This window comes from Oncorhynchus masou, chromosome 24, assembly GCF_036934945.1.
Source record: "Oncorhynchus masou masou isolate Uvic2021 chromosome 24, UVic_Omas_1.1, whole genome shotgun sequence".
Classification (NCBI taxonomy): Eukaryota; Metazoa; Chordata; class Actinopteri; order Salmoniformes; family Salmonidae; genus Oncorhynchus; species Oncorhynchus masou.
The window spans coordinates 89,128,058-89,148,151 of record NC_088235.1 but is presented as its reverse complement, the minus strand read 5'-3'; the positions used below and the strand labels follow the sequence as shown (position 1 = coordinate 89,148,151).

Genomic DNA, 20,094 nt, shown 5'->3' with positions numbered 1-20,094 from the left:
AGTTTTAAATTGGAAGGCCATAAAGGCCAGTAAGGCCATAAAGATCATCAAGGGCAACAACCACCCGAGCCACTGTCTGTTCACCCCACTATCATCCAGAAGGCGAAGTCAGTACAGGTGCATCAAGGCTGGGACCGAAAGACTGAAAAACAGCTTCTATCTCAAGGCCATCAGACTGTTAAACAGCCACCACTAACATTGAGTGGCTGCTGCCAACACACTGACTCAGCTCCAGCCACTTTAATAATGGGAATTGATGGGAATTGATGTAAAATATATCACTAGCCACTTTAAACAATGCTACTTAATATAATGTTTACATAACCTACATTATTCATCTCATATGTATACGTATATACTGTACTCTATATCATCTACTGCATCTTTATGTAATACATGTATCACTAGCTACTTAAAACTATGCCACTTTGTTTACATACTCATCTCATATGTATATACTGTACTCGATACCATCTACTGCATCTTGCCTATGCCGCTCTGTACCATCACTCATTCATATATCTTTATGTACATATTCTTTATCCCTTTACACTTATGTGTATAAGGTAGTAGTTTTGGAATTGTTAGTTAGATTACTCGTTGGTTATTACTGTATTGTCGGAACTAGAAGCACAAGCATTTCACTACACTCGCAGTAATATCTGCTAACCATGAGTATGTGACAAATAAATTTGATTTGATTTGATGCCTGTTAGCAAAGGTGTCAGCTAGAGATGACTTGCTGGAGCTTACAGGGATTTGTAGTCTTGCATGATGTTCTAGTTTGATGCTAATTAGCATTGTCAAATTTTCAAATAGAGCCGAATATATTGATAAAAGTCACCTTGTATTTAGCCCCCAAAATTTAAACGTTAATAATTAGAGAGATTTAAACACAGCCCTTATTTGAAGTGTTTCTAAAATTCCCTATGGGAAAAATGAATGGTGGAAAAACGATTGGAACCATTTCCCTGTTTGACCGTAAGGTTCTATGGCTGTTATGACACCTCCACTGTGAGGCTCTATACCATACAAGTTTAAAATAAGTCAATACATAATGTGTCCTCCATAAATTACATTGCTCTTTTCAGAGCACCCCACAGACACCATAATCAATTCATAAGTTTTAACCTATAGCATTCATTCTCCCCTTTGAGAACACATCTCTCTGAGACACGCACACAGACACACACTTTCTCTCACTCCCTCTCTCTTTTATCGCAGTATGGAAGAGCACCCTGCTCCTAGGTACTTCTGATTGCAGTTACATATGGGTGGATGGTTGGTGCGTGGTAGGCTTTGTTGTATTTGTTTGTCTTGAACAGGCAATGATGAGTGACCACAGGATCGGTCAATGTTTCATGCATATTGGGACAGGGCGTCTGTCTCCCACCTACCACACACTCCCATCCCCTCCTCTCCTCTCACCCCTGGATGAGCCCCAGGAGCCCCTGCATGCCCAGCGATGATACCCAGAGCATCTCCACCAGGTTGTACTGGCAGTAGCCCATCAGGAAGCCAAACAGCACCTCGGTCATGTTGTGTCTTCCCAGCAGCACCCGGTTCAGCCCCACCAGACCAGACCACAGGAACACAAGCACCCGCAGGGGGGTGGCCAGCACCAAGTGGACCAGCAGGAAACGGGCACACATGGCTGCGCGGGTGGCGTGCCCCTGGGGGAAGGAGTAGCGGTCCACAGAGAAGGTGGCGAACATGTCCATGCGGTTGTGGGATGGGCAGCACCGACGGACGACCGCTTTCACGATGCCAACCAGGATCAGGTCAAGAATGAGAGCTGAGGGGAGAAGACGCAGAATGGGGTGGGAGATATGAGAGAGAGGGGAAAGAGATGAGAGCAATTACATGGTTGGCAAACAGACCAGTCAGTAAACAGTATACAGTACCAAAACAAACAAATGTATGCACACACTAACAAATACACTAACACCCAGCATATAGTATTAGGAGCAATACACATTGCACCCGTACAAACGTATAATGTTATCACAGTATATGAGACAACAAACTCTATGCCTGTTTGAGCCGAACCTCCACACAAACACACACGCGCTCAGTAACAGCTTTGGCCTTTTGCCAGAGAGAGAAAGAGACAAGATGTGTGAGGAAAGATAAAGAAACAAAGACAGAGAGAGCTGCAGTCTTTTCCTCCTTATCTGGGCTGTAAAGGAGCAGCTGTCATTGGCTCCTCCAGCCCTTCTGGCTACATCACATAGTCACACAACAGGGACCGCCTCTCCTGTCTGCTTATGTCACACAACAACAGACTTCTGCCGACTGAGTGGTACCGGCACACTCTGCTACTGTACTGTAGATTCTAGCTCAGGCTGAACCTTGTGAATACTTAAACTGCACTGAGGACCCCTCGCTCTCTGTAACTCTCTGTCTGTTTATTTTTCTGTCTGTGAGACAGGCAGACATTCAGACACTCTTTCACCCCATGACCACACCATCACTACACACCAACAGGGGACATTCTCTGTCTCTTCTAGTGTCTGACTGTTCATAGCGTTGGAAGACTTGAGACGACAAGAGATGGCACACTCTGCCTGATCGCCCTTGGATGTGTATTTCTAGCATCAGCATTGTAAGTGTGTGTGTGAGAGAATCTGGCACCAGCATCTGAAGAGTGTGTGTGTGTGTTTACTAGTGATGCGCGGGTCAGCCGTTTGTTCACAAGCATTTGTTAATAATACATCCGCAACCGCCTGACTATGTGATGAAGTGAAACTGAGTCCTGCACCCAACCCTAACCTGCAAACTGGCCAATAGAAAATGCTCTGTACAGATGGAGACAGCACATTATCCTGCACAGGTGGTGCGGGATAATTATTTTATACTTAATTTAGATATGTTTCTGCTTATAATTTCTGACATTTTGGTAGAATATTTGTTAGTCAACTTATCTATAATTAGATACAAAAAAATGATTTTTCAGGATGTACTGCAACCCCCCTACCTCCCACGGCTATGCCAAAGGGCTAAGAGTGCATTGACTGCAATACATTTTTCTATTAGGGCTAGCTAGTAATCTTAATCAAAATGTCTTTATATATGAAAAGGAAGCATTTTAAACTTTACACTAATCACCTCTGCCTCAGTGAGATCGCTGCTTTGATTGGTGGGGGATTTTATATACATGTAAATCTCTCTTCTGTTGTTCATTCATTCAGGGCCATGTGTATAGACCAGGGTTTCCCAAACTCGGTCCCGGATCCCCCTGGGTGCACGTTTTGGTTTTTGCCCAAGCACTACACAGCTGATTCAAATAACCAACTCATAATCAAGCTTTAATTATTTGTTGTGTAGTGCGCAGGCAAAAAACAAAATGTGCTCCCAGGAGCAATCCCAGGACCGAGTTTGGGAAACCCTGGCCTAGACATAGAGCCAAAAGGCCTATTTGCATCGGCATTGCCATTTAGGGCTTTCACCATTTTTATGTAGTCAACTGAGTGGGACTACCAACTTCATTAGCTGATCCTTTCTAGTGACCTGGTTGGAGTCATGTCCAACTGGGTCATCAGGAGGGATCAACCAATCGTGAAGAAGAAAATGGACTACTTCAAAATAAAGATTACCTCACTGGCGCTGCCCATGCAGTCACTGATGCTATAAATGGCACAGATATGAGCCAGAGCCTATTTTATGTCTGCTACATTAGGTTACCTAGCCTATAACCTACTACAGCCACAAAGTCATTAATCCCGACTATTTCTACAATTTATATTATTAAGATTGTATTTTAACATTAGCTTAGCCATAACCTTAAATGAAGACCTTTAACGTTTTTACGATACAGCCAATTTTGACTTTGTGGCTGTTATAACTAGTGGAAACCATATAACATCTGTATCACATCTCCTCGCCGCTGAGAGAGGACCATGCCTGGGATACTGCTAGGAGACTAATTCCCCAACTTCGAAGCCGAGACAACCATCGGGAAGATCAAATTCCATGACTTCCTAGGAAACTAGATAGTGCTACCTGTTGTAGGCTAAACAAGTCGGTGTGATGATCTGCGGTAGCCTACCTGTATCTCAACTGTTATTTTGTCAAATCAAATGTATTTATAAAGCCCTTAGTACATCAGCTGATATCTCAAAGTGCTGTACAGAAACCCAGCCTAAAACCCCAAACAGCAAGCAATGCAGGTGTAGAAGCACGATGGCTAGGAAAAACTCCCAAGAAAGGCCTAAACCTAGGAAGAAATCTAGAGAGGAACCAGGCAATGAGGGGTGGCCTCTTCTGGCTGTGCCGGGTGGAGATTATAACATAATATGTCCAAGATGTTCAGATGTTCATAAATGACCAGCATGGTCAAATAATAATAATCACAGTAGTTGTCGAGGGTGCAGCAAGTCAGCACCTCAGGAGTAAATGTCAGTTGGCTTTTCATAGCCGATCATTAAGAGTATCTCTACCACTCCTGCTGTCTCTAGAGAGTTGAAAACAGCAGGTCTGGGACAGGTAGCACGTCCGGTGAACAGGTCAGGGTTCCATAGCCGCAGGCAGAACAGTTGAAACTGGAGCAGCAGCACGGCCAGGTGGACTGGGGACAGCAAGGAGTCATCATGCCAGGTAGTCCTGAGGCATGGTCCTAGGGCTCAGGTCCTCCGAGAGAAAGAGAGAAAGAGAGAATTAGAGAGAGCATAGTTAAATTCACACAGGACACCGGATAAGACAGGAGAAGTACTCCAGATATAACAAACTGACCCTAGCCCCCGACACAAACTACTGCAGCATAAATACTGGAGGCTGAAATAAAATAAATAAATTTTAAAATAAATTTGATTTGAACTGTTATTTTGTATCTGCAGCAGACTGTCATCAATTGCATAATCAGTAGCCTAACTCACTGATGGTGTGTTTTGTTGAACACAGTATGACAGCGAGATAATAAAACATAAAAACAAAGAACAACTATCTCATCATTGCAGTTACATTGTAGGGTACATTCATATGGGCAGTTTTTTTACTTCATTTTTAATGCTTCGCAGAGAGGATGTCGTTTTTGTGGGCAGAGGCAACTCATTCCACTCTGAGGCTCCAGTATACAAGAAAGTACCTTCCCAGCATTACTCCTGAACCTGTATAAGCACACATTAGCAACACCTGATCAGGTGCTGTGATTGTGTGCATTTTTAGCATGGGGAAAGTAATCACTTAGATATCTGGGTGCAGAACCATAAATACTCCTGTAAACCTAACCCAGTCTGATCGGAGACACCCTCAACAGGCAGCCAGTTGAGTTCCTGAAAGCTGCTCCTGTCTATGTGAGTACGTAGACTCACCTTCAATACTACCCCGATCAGCTTATTCTGGGCTAGCTCGAGCTTCCCCTACTACTAGAGTAGTCAAAATGGCATTGAATTGGGGCAGTGGCTGGCGCTCTCGTGGAGTTCTTGTCATGCAGCTTGGACTTTCTAGCCCAAAACTTAGTCCTGGTATTAACCTTCCCTAGCACTTTAGTGGCCATGCTCACATCTCCCAAGTTTCCATAGAGGATACATACAAGGTAGCTAACAGAGGTTTTAGTAGTCCGCACCTCACCTCCTAACTCCACTCTGTTTTCAGAGGACCTACACAATTTAGGTCTGAACCCAAAAATAATTGCCTCCGGTTTACCTAAGTGCAGAGATGGCGTATTAGCTCAAAGCCATTTGCTAATGTTAGTAAGCTCTGTGCTAAGTATGCTCTCCAACATAGTTTTACTTTTGTGAGACACCAGAAGAGAAGAGTCGTCTGCATAAAGGAAAAGATGGCAAGAACACACATTTTTTTTATACTTTAAAAACAGAAGAGACCCAACCAATCTCACCTGTGGAATGCCACAACTTATTGGTTTTGCCTTAGACAGTGAACCATTAACCTCTACCACTTGCTATCCCCCTTTCCCTTTCCAGTTTGGAGATTGGGAGACAGTGGTTAACCTTCTGCAGGTCAAGCAGTACCATTCCACAGATATTTCCCTTAACCATCTCTTTCCTGATGAAGTCAGTCACGTAAAGTAGACAAACACGACTGAAAATCACACATTAGACTTTGTTGACATTCATAACTTTGCTCATGTCAACTCTTTCCAGGATCTTTGATGTTATACTGAGGATAGATACAGGCCAGTGGAGGCTCCTCAGATGAAGGGGAGGACCATCCTGAATTTCTTCAAATTAAAAATGGTTAAACATTGAAAACTAGACTAAATATGTTCACCATATAATTTATTAAAAGACACTGTTTTGCAATGAAGGTCTGCAGTAGCCTCAACAACACTCTGCAGCATGATGTAGCCGGAGGTCAGCTAGCTTCCATCCTCTTGGTACATTGACTTCATTACAAAACCTAGGAGGCTCTTGGTTCTCACCCCCTTCCATAGACTTACACAGGACGTCCTCCAACCTATCAGAGATCTTACACCATGAACATGAAATCAAAGGATCAGAGAATTAATCTAGTACTGAAAGCATAAGCTACAGCTATCTAGCACTGCAGTGCATAACATATACTGAGTAGTTGACTCAAAGAGAGAAAGACAACTGTTTTTAACAAATTAATTTCTTAAAAATGAAGGAGAAGCTAGATATTCTGTTTGTTTTTTAAAGTTTCATTTACTTAGCTAGCAAATGCAGCTGGCTAGTTTAGTTACTCAAACACTTGGCTCAAACAGAGGGATACGACATTAGCTAGCTGGCAATGACTATCCAAATCTCCACTTGATTTGCTACATGGCAAAAAAGCAATTAACTACTGAAAACACTACTAACATTTAATTCAACTACCAAGTTACATCAAAATGTATTAAACTACATGTAGTTCACTACTCTCCAACACTGAAAACAGAATGATGTGTAATTTGTGGTACTTCAGTAAAAACAAGACGGTGGTCACAATTACTGTCTTGACCTGTCCTATCAAAGACCACCTGTTACCCTACTTTGAACAATTTTTCCAACCTCCATACTGTCCCAGTCTGACACAATGAGTGGTGAAGGGATGGGAGGAGAGCAATGTTTAGAGAGCTTGCTTTAATAGCCCATGACCCAGTCTATTGTTTTGATGTAATATGATGCTAAAAAGGTGTGGTTCTATGAAGCATCTGTTACTAGTACCACAAGTTTTCCTGTTATTTTCTTCACACTTACACACTCCACACACTGTTGAATCATTGATCAACCATATATTCCAAAGACTGGTCACATAATTTTCAGTCTTTCCATCCACCTGCCCTTACGTAGTCTGACGTGTTAACGGCTAAAGTGAAACACGAACACTGTGTAATGTTTTAGGCCTGAGTCTGTTCCCACCCCTACCCACTTGTTGCTCTCTGGCTGCAGAGCATTTGGACTGGTATTTCCTCTACTCTGTCTTGAGACCTACTGATAGCTTCTCTCCTCCAGATGGGGAGTCCTGTTCTCCCACCCCCAGGACTTTACTCCAGTGTGTACCACAGAACTGGCCTGTGCTGCCAACATCAAGATGATCGCTCTGTCCATAGACAGCGTGGCTGACCATCTTGCCTGGAGCAAGGTTTGCCTCTACCTGTCTCTCTGCATCCATTGCCTAAGTGGTTAAAATGTAGAGCACATTGCCTAACTACAATATGGGCAGCCAATCTCTCACAGATTTACTACCATATTGTAACACTGTCAGCCATATCTAAATCAATATTACATGCACAAACCCTGTGTAATCCCCTGAGACTGGTTTAGTCTGCACAGCTGTTACTCTGGCTCAACTGCATTCACAGATGGCCATTTCTTTACAAAAATATATTGTGTAGAACATGTTTGTCTGTCATGTAGAACAGTTAGCTCCATTCATTACATTTCTATCTGCAAGGTCCTAAACATTTTACCTCCTCCCGCCAAAGCCTCTGTCATGTCCAACAGGGAAAGAGTTCCTCTGGCCTGCCAAGTTATCAAATCTTACACTGGGGTATTGGTGATGGGCCATATGGATAGGTTGCAAGGTTACAGCAACACCGCCCCCGTCTTCCAAAGCTCGCAACAACAAGTTTTTGTGAAGAAAAGTTAACTAATTACGTAGTGAAAATCTGTCCTGTGAAAACCACTTGCCCCAACCCCCTCTACCAACACATACATTTCTGTAACCGTGTGACTAATGGCAGCCTTCCTTCCCACAATGAGGAACAATATTCATTTCATCTGAAGTCCAGCCATTCTACTGATATTTATACTGCTGCTGTGAACACAGGAACTTTCTCCACCATTTTAACACTTGAAAATAAAACATGCACTCTGGCCACAACCTGCTCTAACCCAGTCACCCTAATGTTGATGTGTCTGAAAGAGCAGAGTGTCAGGTTCTATAGTTTACATTTCAGACTAGTTCTGTAGATTATACTACAGATACAGTCAGTTTCTGTTTGTAGTTCACACCATGATTACATGAGTGAGTTACTGAGCAAAGAAACACTTTTACCCTACTAGCAGTGGTGTAGTCTGTAAAGATTTATCAAAATCGGTGCCACTAAAGGTGATACGGTCCCCTGCCCTTCCCCCTCATTGCTGACCCCTGATTTCTAACCTCTCTATGTCTGTAGGATGTGATGCCGTTTAACAGTGAGAGTGGGTGCTCTCCCCTGCCCTTCCCCATCATCGCTGATGATGAGGGAGCTCTGTTCAGCTGGGCATGCTGGACCCTGATGAGATTGACAAGGATGGCATGCCCCTCACCGCACTCTGTGTAAGTGAGGTCACACACACACCCACGAGACGTAAAGGGCAACATATTTTTGCTGAAGAAAATTAAGGTCCAAATGGTGTTTGTGACCCTTCCCCTTTGGTCCCTCCCCCAGGTAATTGTGGTTGGTCCAGATAAGAAGATGAAGCTGTCCATCATGTACCCGGCCACCACTGGTAGGAACTTTGACGAACTGCTTCGTGTCATCGACTCTCTGCAGCTCACTGCTCTTGAGAAGTCGGCCACACCTGTTGACTGGAAGGTACACATGTTGACTGGAAGATAAACACTCGATCTCATTTCGATATTGGTCAATTTGAAAAGGTATGACACATTTTTTTAAAGTGAACTTTACAGGTGACATCTTGGGTTTTTACTTCATAATTCTCCTTCTGTTGCGCTCAGCCTGGTCAGAAGAGTATGGTTATTCCCGCTCTTTCTGGTGCCGAAGCCGCTGAACTGTTCCCCAAAGGGAGGGGGGGGGGGGTATCCACTGCTACTAATCCAGTTATTTTGTGACTTTTCATAGCTGACAATCTTGTATGTTTTAGATGCACTAATCAAAGTATCTCACTATTATCGTTTTAAGGAGGTAGCATTGAATTGGGTACAGTCATATCTAACTGACATGAAACAGGCCACCTATATCAATGGTTCATTTTCTTCCCCTAATGTGTTACACTGTGGAATACCGCAGGGCAGCTGCCTTGGGCCACTTTATTTAATATATACCAACGACCTTCCCTATGCCTTGGTTGAAACTCAATTTACTATATTTGCAGGTGATACTACAATTTATGCAGCAAGGCAATCGGTTCAACAGGTACAGCAGGCTTTACAAGGAGATTTGGAGAATATCAGGAAGTGGGTTTGCCAAAACAAATTTGTTTTAAACACCAAGAATGTTCAACTAGGAAAAGGCCAAAACAGCATGGAATACAATTAAGTATGGGAGGAGTACAAATTGAAGAAGTGGCAGAAACCAAACTATTGGGAGTGCAGCTAGACAACTGCTTATCATGGTCGTCTCAAATAACTAATCTATGTAAAAAAAATAATATTAAAACAGCATGCATAATCAGAAGGATAGCTAAATATTTACCAGGAAAAATTCTTAAGCAAATAACACAAGCATGAATTGAGAGTCAGGTGAACTACTGTTCGGTGGTCTAGGGAAATGCATCATCAAGTGAAGTTAGGAGACTGCAGAATGCACAGAATAAAGCAGCAAGGATTGTTTTAAGGGGGAGATATGGGTCTTCTGTTGCAGTCATGTGCAGTGGTCTTGGTTGGTCATCAATCGACAAGGTAATTGAAAAAAACATGCTTATTTGATTTTATAATATACATAATTTAAAACGGCCAAGTTCTATTCACAACGGTATTCAGTTGGTAAGAGACAGACATTCCGTAAATACTAGGAATGATTGTCCACCATCTATGCGTTATCCAGACAGAAAAGAGAAATAGGCAAAATAACATTTCGATTTAGAGCAATACAGAAATGGAATAAATTAACTGAGCAAACTAGAAACCTTTCAGTATATAAATTTAAACATTATTTTAAAACAATTTAAATATATTTATAGAAATGTTGTGGGATTATAGTAGATGAAGAATCAATATTTTTTTTAGATTGAGCATTTATTGGGTCATTATGCTAGTATTATGTATGTTTGTAATAGTGTGTTATATGTGAAAGTGTGTTTGTTTTATAAATTGTATTTTAATGTTTAAGGACTCTTGGAAGATTAGTCCAAATGGGGACTAAAAGAGATCCAAATAAAATAAAATCACTAATACTTACATCTCAACTAAGCATCCATTTATTCATTCTTCTGTGGAGCGGGGCTTTAATGTCCGTATCATTGTACAGTGCCTTACTACCCCAATAAACACATGTTTGTAATGACCACTGTGGGGTGTGTGTTTTTGGTGGTGAAGTTGGAAAGCCATTTTGAACTTGGTACAATACAGGTCTGCTTCAATACGTAGTTAAATGATTCCAAAGAGAAGCCATGAGCTTACCACAAAGGAAATCAAGCAATCTCATGAATTGTTGTCATGTATCCAAGTGAGCAGACACGTAAGGCAATTGATTCATGAATGGTTCACTCCTGATACTCTCAATTTCCCCTTCATGCCTGCTCCCATAACCTATAATTCAGTATTTCTTTGTGACTAACTTGTATACAGGTAGACCAGAGAAGCCACATCCCTGCTTGGCAGATGAGTGACAACCCTGATTAGAAGCACCTGGTGCTCACCTGTGTTCACTACAAATGCTGTTTTGAATGAAAAAGATTTGTACCAACACACTGAAAAAAGCTGCAAAGCTGAAATGTCTGTGTACACCATCTGTGATGCAGTGAAAACACTAAAAATAAATACAATTGAAGTAAGCTTTATGCAACATATGATTACGGACCCATCCCACCTTTTTGTTTGTCTGCTTCAATACTTGGGGAAGGCATCCTTCTTTCCGGTAACTGAATAGTAACTTTGCTTTCACTTGATCACTTATCTAATCTCCTACAGACCATTGATGACCTCAAGGAAGGATCCATTTGACCAGTATACAAACAGGCCCAGTCCTTTACTCTGAATTACCTCCTGTAATGATTGTGTTATCAGATGGAGTACCGAGGCCTTAGAAAATAACAGACAGTTATTTAAGTGTTTTGATAGAGGCTAGGTAAGATTGAACACACCGTCCACCCACAGGCCAAAGTCCTGTTGTAGTGTATAGTCTGTGGGCTATTATTGCTGTAGGGCACTGGTGCCTAAATGATGGGTTAGGTCCCTGCAGAGGTGGACAACTCCAGTCCTTGAGGGCCTGATTGGTGTCACACTTTTCTCCATCCCTAGCAAACACAGCTGATTAATCAAATTGCATTCTAAACTGATTAGGTGATTATTGGAGTCAGGTGTGTTAGCTGGGGCTGGGGCTAAACTGTGACACCAATCAGGCCCTTGAGGACTGGAATTGCCCACCCATACTAGTGGGCCCTCCTGGGTCACAGTGCAATACTGAGTTATGCATGGAAACATGAATTTGGTAAGGTACTTGAGTCACGATAAAGACCAGAAGCTTTAGTTGGGTCCAAGCATCCTAAAATATAGGAAACCACTGATCTAGAGCTGTTGCTGACACACTGCTGAAACCCTCCAATGCTTTACTGTTTTACCAGCAGATGGCAGTACATCCACTAATGTAAGGGAGGACTTCAGAGCCATAGATGGCTACAGTAAACTTGAGTTTGGCTCTGTTTTTAGTCTGAGATGTAACCGTTTAGAACTCACTGACGGGTAATACTTTGTTTTCTGGAACCAGATGGAGAATAGAGAATAGGGAATAACCATTTGAAATTGAGTTATTCTATACTGTATATAAGTCCAGGAAAATACTGACTGGCAAAGTAGCTTTCAGTGTGGCATGAGAGGAACTCTAATTAATAATTGACATGTGAACCTGATCAAGTGTTCTAACTACCATGGTGTGTGTGTTACCTAACAAAGGTATTCAACCCACAGAGCATAATACTGTAAAGGACCCAGAGACCTGAACACGCGCACACGCACCCATAGAGGACACTCGCTGCCAAGGATTATTTTTCCTGCTGAACTCCAAGGACAAAGAGGAGGGGGTTAGAATGTCTTTTTAGACTTAGGCCATGCCCCCTGGCCCATCCTGTTGCCAGGACACTGCGAATCAGAGAGCATGGCATCTTTTCACAGTTCTATTCCACTCATCTGCACTGCCATTCCCACAAAGTTGAACTGCAATTAAACAAGTCCCTTATATTACATTATTTTTTACTTGCTCCTGGTAACTACATGCTCTGATGTAGTGCACTCTGTCAGGATAGTCCCAAGTACCGGTGAGCGCATGGAATCTCCTGTCTTTGTATTACCAAAGTCTTCTAGATCCTGACTGTTCTGTGAAGGGGTGTGTATGGACAGTAAGCCTTACATGGTGTATCCTCTAGATGGCAATGGTGCAACAGTTGACTCACTGGGGCAACAGTTCATGCATACTAATAATTTGATATTAAACTGATTATGGCATTAGTCATGTAAAAACCTTACTGTGCTTATCTCAGTCGGCATGAAGTCATAATCATTGCATTTTATTTATTTATTTAATTTAACGAATCAAATTCTTATTTACAATGATGTCCTACCAAAAGACAAAAGGCCTCCTGCAGGGACGATGTGCTGGGATTAAAAATAAAAATATAGGACGAAACACACCTCATGACAAGAGAGACACCACAACACTACATAAAGATAGACCTAAGCGAACAACATAGCATGGCAGCAACACATGACAACACAGCATAGTAGCAACACGACATGACAACAACATGGTTGCAGCACAAAACATGGAACAAACATTATTGGGCACAGACAACAGCACAAGGGCAAGAATGAAGAGACAACAATACATCACACGAAGCAGCCACAACGGTCAGTAAGAGTGTCCATGATTGAGTCTTTGACTGAAGAGACGGAGATAAAACTGTCCAGTTTGAGTGTTTTTTGCAGCTCGTTTGTCGGGAGTCCCAGCTCCAGCAAACAGAAAAGAGGAGTGCCCCAGGGATGTGTGTGCTTTGTGGACCTTTAACAGAATGTGACTGGCAGAACGGGTGTTGTATGTGGATGAGGGCTGCAGTAGGTATCTCAGATAGGTCTAGGATCGAGCCTTGGGTATTCCCTTGGTGACAGGCAGTGGCTGAGACAACAGATGTTCTGACTTTATAGACTACACTCTTTGAGAGAGGTAGTTAGCAAACCAGCCCAAAGACCCCTCAGAGACACCAATACTCCTTAGCTGGGCCACAAGATTGGAATGGTCTACCGTATCAAAAGCTTTGGCCAAGTCAATAAAAATATCAGCACATCATTGCTTAGAATCAAGAGCAAAGATTACATAATTTAAGACCTTTAAGGTTGCAGTGACACATCTCTAACCTGAGCGGAAACCAGATTTCATACCAGAGAGAATACTATAGACTTCAACAAAGCCAGTCAGTTTATATTGAACGTTTTTCCAACACTTTTGATAAACAGGGCAAAATAGAAATAGTCCTATAAAAGTTAGGATCAGCTTCATCTCCCCCTTTAAATAAAGGATGAACCATGGCTGCCTTTCAAGCAATGGGAACCTCCCCAGAGAGGAGAGACAGGTTACAAAGGTCAGTGATAGGCTTGGCGATTATAGGGGTAGCAAACATAAAGAAGAAGGGCTCTAAACCATCTGACCTAGATGTTTTTTGGGGGTCAAGTCTCAGTGACTGCCTGCAGGGAGAAACTTTGTAGTGGGGCAGGGGAAAAAGAGGGAGGAGCATCGTGGCTTGTCGCATTAGAAGGGGTGGGAGATGAGGAAATGTTGGACGGGCAATGAGACATGGCTGAGTCAAATAGGAATTCTGACTTAATGAAGTGGTGATTAAACAGAACAGCCATGTGCTCCTTGTCAGTAACAACAACATCATCAACATTAAGGGGCATGGGCAGCTGTGAGGAGGAGGGTTTATTCTCCAGGTCTTTAACCGTTTTCCAGAACTTCTTGGTGTTAGGTCCACAGAGAGAGAACTGCTCCTTAGAGTAACTAACTTTGGCCTTCCGGATAGCCTGAGTGCACTTATTTCTCATTTGACTGAACGAGAGCCAGTCAGCCTGAGTATGCGTGTGCTGAGCCTTTCGCCTAATGGAATACTTGAGGTGGAGTAACTCTGCCAGATCACGGTTGAACCAGGGGCTGAACCTGTTTTTAATTCTCATTTTCTATATGGGGGGCATTGAACAATACCACTGAAAATATTAAAAAGGGGATCAAGCAGATTCTATACCAATTTACAGAGAGCAGGTCATGGAGGAAGTTTTTTAGCAAGCGTCTATGACAAATCAGAACAGGTCATTTCACTGAGCAGCTATTATGAACACAGGCTGTAAAACAGTGATCACTAAGGTCATTACAGAAAACACCAGACTGATACCTATCAGGATTGTTTGTGAACTTCAACGAGAGCAGCCTTTTGTGGGTGTTTGGAGTAATACCAAATGGGATTGGTAATAATCTGAGAAAGATTGAGGGAGTCCCATTACTTAAGGACTCGGTCAGGTGGTTTAAGCATGTACCAGTTTAGGTAACCTAGCAGGACAAATTCATACTTAGTGTAAGGGGCCAGGAGAGAGTTTAGGTAGGGTACAGGCCGGTGCTGATGGTGGACAATAACACCCTGCAACAGTCAACAAAGAGCTATTTGAAAGTTTAATGCCTAAAACCAGCAAATCAATTCGTTTGGGGACAGACTTGGTGGAGACAACCGAGCACTGAAGGTGTTCCTTGGTAAAGATTGCCACTCCACCACCTTAGGATTATCTGTCTTGCCGAAAAGGTTATAACCAGAAAGGTTAACATCACTGTTCAAAACACTCTTTGTACATGCACATTTCCAGATATCATCAGTAGTAATACAATCAGGGCACGGCAGAGGACAGGGAGAGCTCTGCAGTGTTGATTTTTTATGACATTTGAATACGCATCAGATGGCAACAAGATCATATTATACAGCAACTTCATCAGGTTACATGAATACAAAGCTAGAGAGAGGTGGTTAGACTAGGAGACCAAGAGTCTATGTAACCGATAGAGAGTCAGAGTCTAGAATGTGGGAACAAACAAGCAAGTTCATCGTCAACAAAGGCGTCATGAGGCAAATAGCATAAAGCAGAAAAAAAATATTGCCATTGTTATTGCCCTACCTCCCTTATCTTACCTCATTTGCACACAATGTATATAGACATTTTTCTACTGTATTATTGATTGTATATTTGTTTATTCCATGTGTAACTCTGTGTTGTTGTAGGTGTCGAACTGCTTTGCTTTATCTTGACCAGGTCACAGTTGTGAATGAGAACTTGTTCTCAACTAGCCTAACTAACTGGTTAAATAAAGGTGAAATAAAAAATAAATAAATAAATACAAATTGTAAGTTTAAAGAGTCACTCGCCCCAACAAGATAACTTGAGTGAGTAACTCTCTATGAGTCAAGTAGGCTATAAATGTATGAGACCAAGTAAAGAAATAGTGGGCCTATACTAGTTAATTAAAGTGTTTCTAAGTAAGCACACATAATTAGCTTCACAAGTTAATTAACCTACCTAACATTCCGATCAGTCCAAGGTCTGCGGTGTGTGTTTAAGTGTGTGTGTGCTGGAGGCAAGTGAAAGCTCAGAAGAGAAGGGGAACTTGTACCAGACAGGGGGAGACAGGCCAGGGCAGACAGTCAACAGATTGCCAGTTGGAATCCAAGCAGCAGTGCTGCAGGCAACTGGAGTAGGTGTCACACCCGCTTGGGAGAAGCATTTTTCAGGAGGCAGATTCCTTGTAGAAAATCCCAGCTAGCTAGCTAACGTAGTTAGCAAATCTTTGTCCACCATTTTTTTCCATGTGCAAAAGGAGGTTGTTAGCTAGCTATATCTTTTCAGTTTTGGCGAATGGTCCTTTACGACATCCAAACAAAGTTGTCCTGTGGCTGTTGTATTTTGGAGATTGCGAGGAGGACATCTTCTGATTTGATCCAAGCAACAATATTGTTTCTTATTGAGGTAACTTACAATGGAAGTGCATATCAGCTCAAAATGTAGATTAATCCAAGGGGTACTGTATTGTAATGACCTCTGCACAGAGGGAGGGGGCTTCAATGGCCTCTGCATTTGGGTGAAGGAGGCTGTGAAACTCTCCTGCCATTGTTGGGCTCAAGGGATTTGACACCTCTCACTTCACACCTCAGTGCTAATTGAAGTTACAGCCGGATTTGTTTTGCCCTAGAAATCTTGGTAGCCTTAAATTAGCATTCAGTCCTTATAAAGTAGAATATATCAGTGTAATTTATTTTTCTTATTGGCTTTAGAAGTAGCTTCAGACTAAACATTACACACTAAGTTCCAGGTTGTATGGTGTTTTCAGGTTTCTGTTCTGATAATTTTGCTGGTCATTGGTTTGCCAGAGTATTACCTGTATATTACTTGGAAATATAAATATTTGGTAGTAGGATTCCTTCCAGGGATTTTTGTCCAAATCAGGTTGTAGGTTTGTAGTTTTGATTTGGAGTGAAGGTTATGTTGTGGAGGGTAGTATCCTGTATATGTCCTTGTGGAAAAATATTTTTGTAAAAACATGCTGAAAATGCAGGATCCCATCTGCTCATGACCTCTCTCTATTCTTGGCAGCCTTGTAAGCATACACCGCTTAAAACACCTGGTTTCTGAACAATCTTTTGAATTATTAGGACTGCTTAAAGAGATTCTATGGTCATTTTGTATACTTAGCCAGTAGTTCTGAAAGTAGCTCTCCCTGGCCAAAAATGGTCCACCATATCTCTCTCTGTGTCACGCCCTGGTCTTAGTATTTTGTGTTTTCTTTATCTATTTGGTCAGGCCAGGGTGTGACATGGGTTTTTGTATGTGGTGTGTTTTGTCTTGTTTTTTTTCACAGGTCTTGGGATTGTAGCTTAGTGGGGTTTTCTAGGTTAGTCTATGGCTGTCTGAAGTCTATGGCTATGGCTGTCTCAATTAGAGGCAGGTGTTTATCGTTGTCTCTGATTGGGAACCATATTTAGGCAGCCATATTCTTTGAGTGTTTCGTGGGTGATTGTCCTTGTTCCTGTTCTGTGTTAGTTTACACCAGTATAGGCTGTTTTCGGTTTTCACATTACGTTTGTTGTTTTTGTATTTGATTCGTGTTTCCATTGTTTTCATTAAACATGAATCACAATAGCCACGCCGCATTTTGGTCCAACTCTCCTTCACCTATAGAAAACCGTTACACTCTGCTCATAGATTATGCATGAACTACACATAATTGACACATCCAGCCCAAAGAGGGAGGTTTAAAAAACATTTAGTAGTTGCCAAAGTTCTGGAGCATATCTTTAATCGGAGATCCAGCAGTGTATTTGATCTGTGCATGTGCCAGCAACAGCAGTGCAAGCCTCCGTCTTAAACCAATGTATGCTTACTCTGGCAATGCGGTCTGGATGCTCCATATGGAGAGTGTGACGCAATTTCGGAGCTTCCGCCCGCTTGCAGAGGCAAAATAGAGCTCCTTACCGCATCCCTGTGCACCTCCCACATTTTTTACAATGTGGAGGGCTCCGTATTGCCACGTATAACTCCGCATTGACATGATTGGTTGACGGTAGGTGGGGGCGGGAGGTCCTGTATAAACACAAACTCACTTCCTTGACAACTTCCTTCACAGAAGGAAGCATGGGAGGTCAGAAATAGCCAGATTTGTAAATTGGGCTTAGGAACCGAAGTGGGGTTTTGGAGAAACGCCATCACACATCTGCAAGCAATGCAGCGGATGAAGGCGTGGCAAGAGCGTGGGGAACGGATAGATGTGGTTATGGACAGCGAGGAAGAAGGAGAGGAGCCGAGTATAGTGGGAAGATGTGTGTTGAGGAAGAATGGCACCAGACATGATAAAGAAGAATCTGAATCAGTGACGGTAACTTGTAGTTGACTTGTGACATTTGTTTGTGTTCTTTCCAACCCCAGGGAGCAGGCGCTCTGTGTCTCGCAACTTGGGTCAATATCTGTTTCTTGCTTTGCTCTTAGGAACAGGGCACCATTGAAAGGAGTGATTTCTGGGGTAGTGTTAAGTTTGGAGGAGTAATTGATGTTGAAAATTCCTGGTGTTTGTGACACCCACCCTTTGGTGTGTTGCAGACCCGGCTTGGAGTGTGGTGAAACAGACTGTCAGTACTTTTGAGTTTTGAGTCAGTCTCTACCAGACAAAGTCAGGTTAGGATGTATCAGTTATCCTGTTAGAACTTTTGTTCAGAATCCACTGTGCCATTTCAGGTGCAACGTTTATGGTAATGTGAAGTAGTATGTAGGAGGGAGATTCCAAGATGTGGGAAGTGTGCAGGAGGGCATGGGACAGAGAATTGTGTAGTTTCGGTGGGTAATGTTGTGTGTGTCAACTGTCTGGTTGCTTATGTTGCTGGGGATCGTAAGTGTCCGGTGAGAGAGAGGCAGGTTGAAGTGGCCAAGGGTAGTGCAAAAGGTATTGTATGCTGAGGCAGTGAAGAAAGTAGCAGAGCATGGGTCAACGGTGAGGGATCCTGAGAGGTTCCCAGTGAGAAGTAGATTTGTGCCAGCACACAGGAATAGGTCAAAGAGAGATTTATAAAATAGTGGTATATACACTACAGTTCAAACGTTTGGGGTCACTTAGAAATGTCCTTGTTTTTGAAAGAAAAGCACAAAAATGTCCATTAAAATAACATCAAATTGATCAGAACTACAGTGTTGCCTCCCGGGTGGCGCAGTGGTTAAGGGCGCTGTACTGCAGTGCCAGCTGTGCCACCAGAGACTCTGGGTTCGCCGCCAGGTTCTGTCGTAACCGGCCGCGATCGGGAGGTACGTGGGGCGACGCACAATTGGCATAGTGTCGCCCGAATTAGGGAGGGTTTGGCCGGTGTAGGGATATCCTTGTCTCATCGCGCACCAGCGACTCCTGTGGCGGGCCGGGTGCAGTGCACGCTAACCAAGGTTGCCAGGTGCACGGTGTTTCCTCCGACACATTGGTGTGGCTGGCTTCCGGGTTGGATGCGCGCTGTGTTAAGAAGCAGTGCGGCTTGGTTGGGTTGTGTATCGGAGGACGCGTGACTTTTAACCTTTGTCTCTCCCGAGCCCGTGTGGGAGTAGTAGCGAAGAGACAAGATAGTAGCTACTAACACTTGGATACCACAAAATTGGGGAGAAACAGGGGGTAAAATTAAAAATAAAAGAAAAAAGAAAAAAGAAATACAGTGACTATTATAGCTGGAAAAGGCAGATTTTTAATGGAATATCTAAATATGTTCCAATGGCACGTTGTGTTAGCTAATTCAAGTTTATCATTTTAAAAGTCTAATTGATCATTAGAAAACCCTTTTACAATTATGTTAGCACAGCTGAAAACTGTCATGCTGTTTAAAGAAGCAAAAAAACGGTCACTAGTTGAGTATCTGGAGCATCAGGACATTTCTAAGTGACCCCAAACTTTTGAACGGTAGTGTAAGTGTAGGGTTAGTTGGTGGTGCATTTTTTTTTTGAGGAACAGGAATAATGAATATAATTTAATGTAGTTAGTCCGAGACTGGCCTCACACCTCAGTACATTAGGTGGCTGTGTATGCACTTTAAAGTTGGATGCGATCTGGCAACTCAATCCCAAAGAAGAAGAACTTCCTTCACAACAGCTCTGCTCCACAAAACGCAAGAAGTATGAATGCTCGGACTTCTGCTGAGGCCCCATAACAGTAAATGTTGTACTGCCAATGCAGATGCCGGATTGACCATGCAGAGCCATGCACAA

The 20,094-nt window shown here is 42.6% G+C and overlaps 1 protein-coding gene and 1 pseudogene across 1 annotated transcript in view; one reads left to right on the top strand and one right to left on the bottom strand.

The window, feature by feature from the left end:
* Positions 1–243: 243 nt before the first annotated feature.
* The window catches only part of LOC135511745 (polyisoprenoid diphosphate/phosphate phosphohydrolase PLPP6-like), a 110,182-nt gene continuing 90,331 nt past the window's right edge, over positions 244–20,094 (bottom strand). The window contains exon 2 of the mRNA XM_064933221.1: positions 244–1,795. Coding sequence (XP_064789293.1) covers positions 1,425–1,721 — 297 coding nt within the window. The 5' untranslated portion in view covers positions 1,722–1,795 and the 3' untranslated portion in view covers positions 244–1,424. The remainder of the gene's footprint in view (positions 1,796–20,094) is intronic.
* LOC135511470 (peroxiredoxin-6-like) lies at positions 3,900–18,480 on the top strand (annotated as a pseudogene).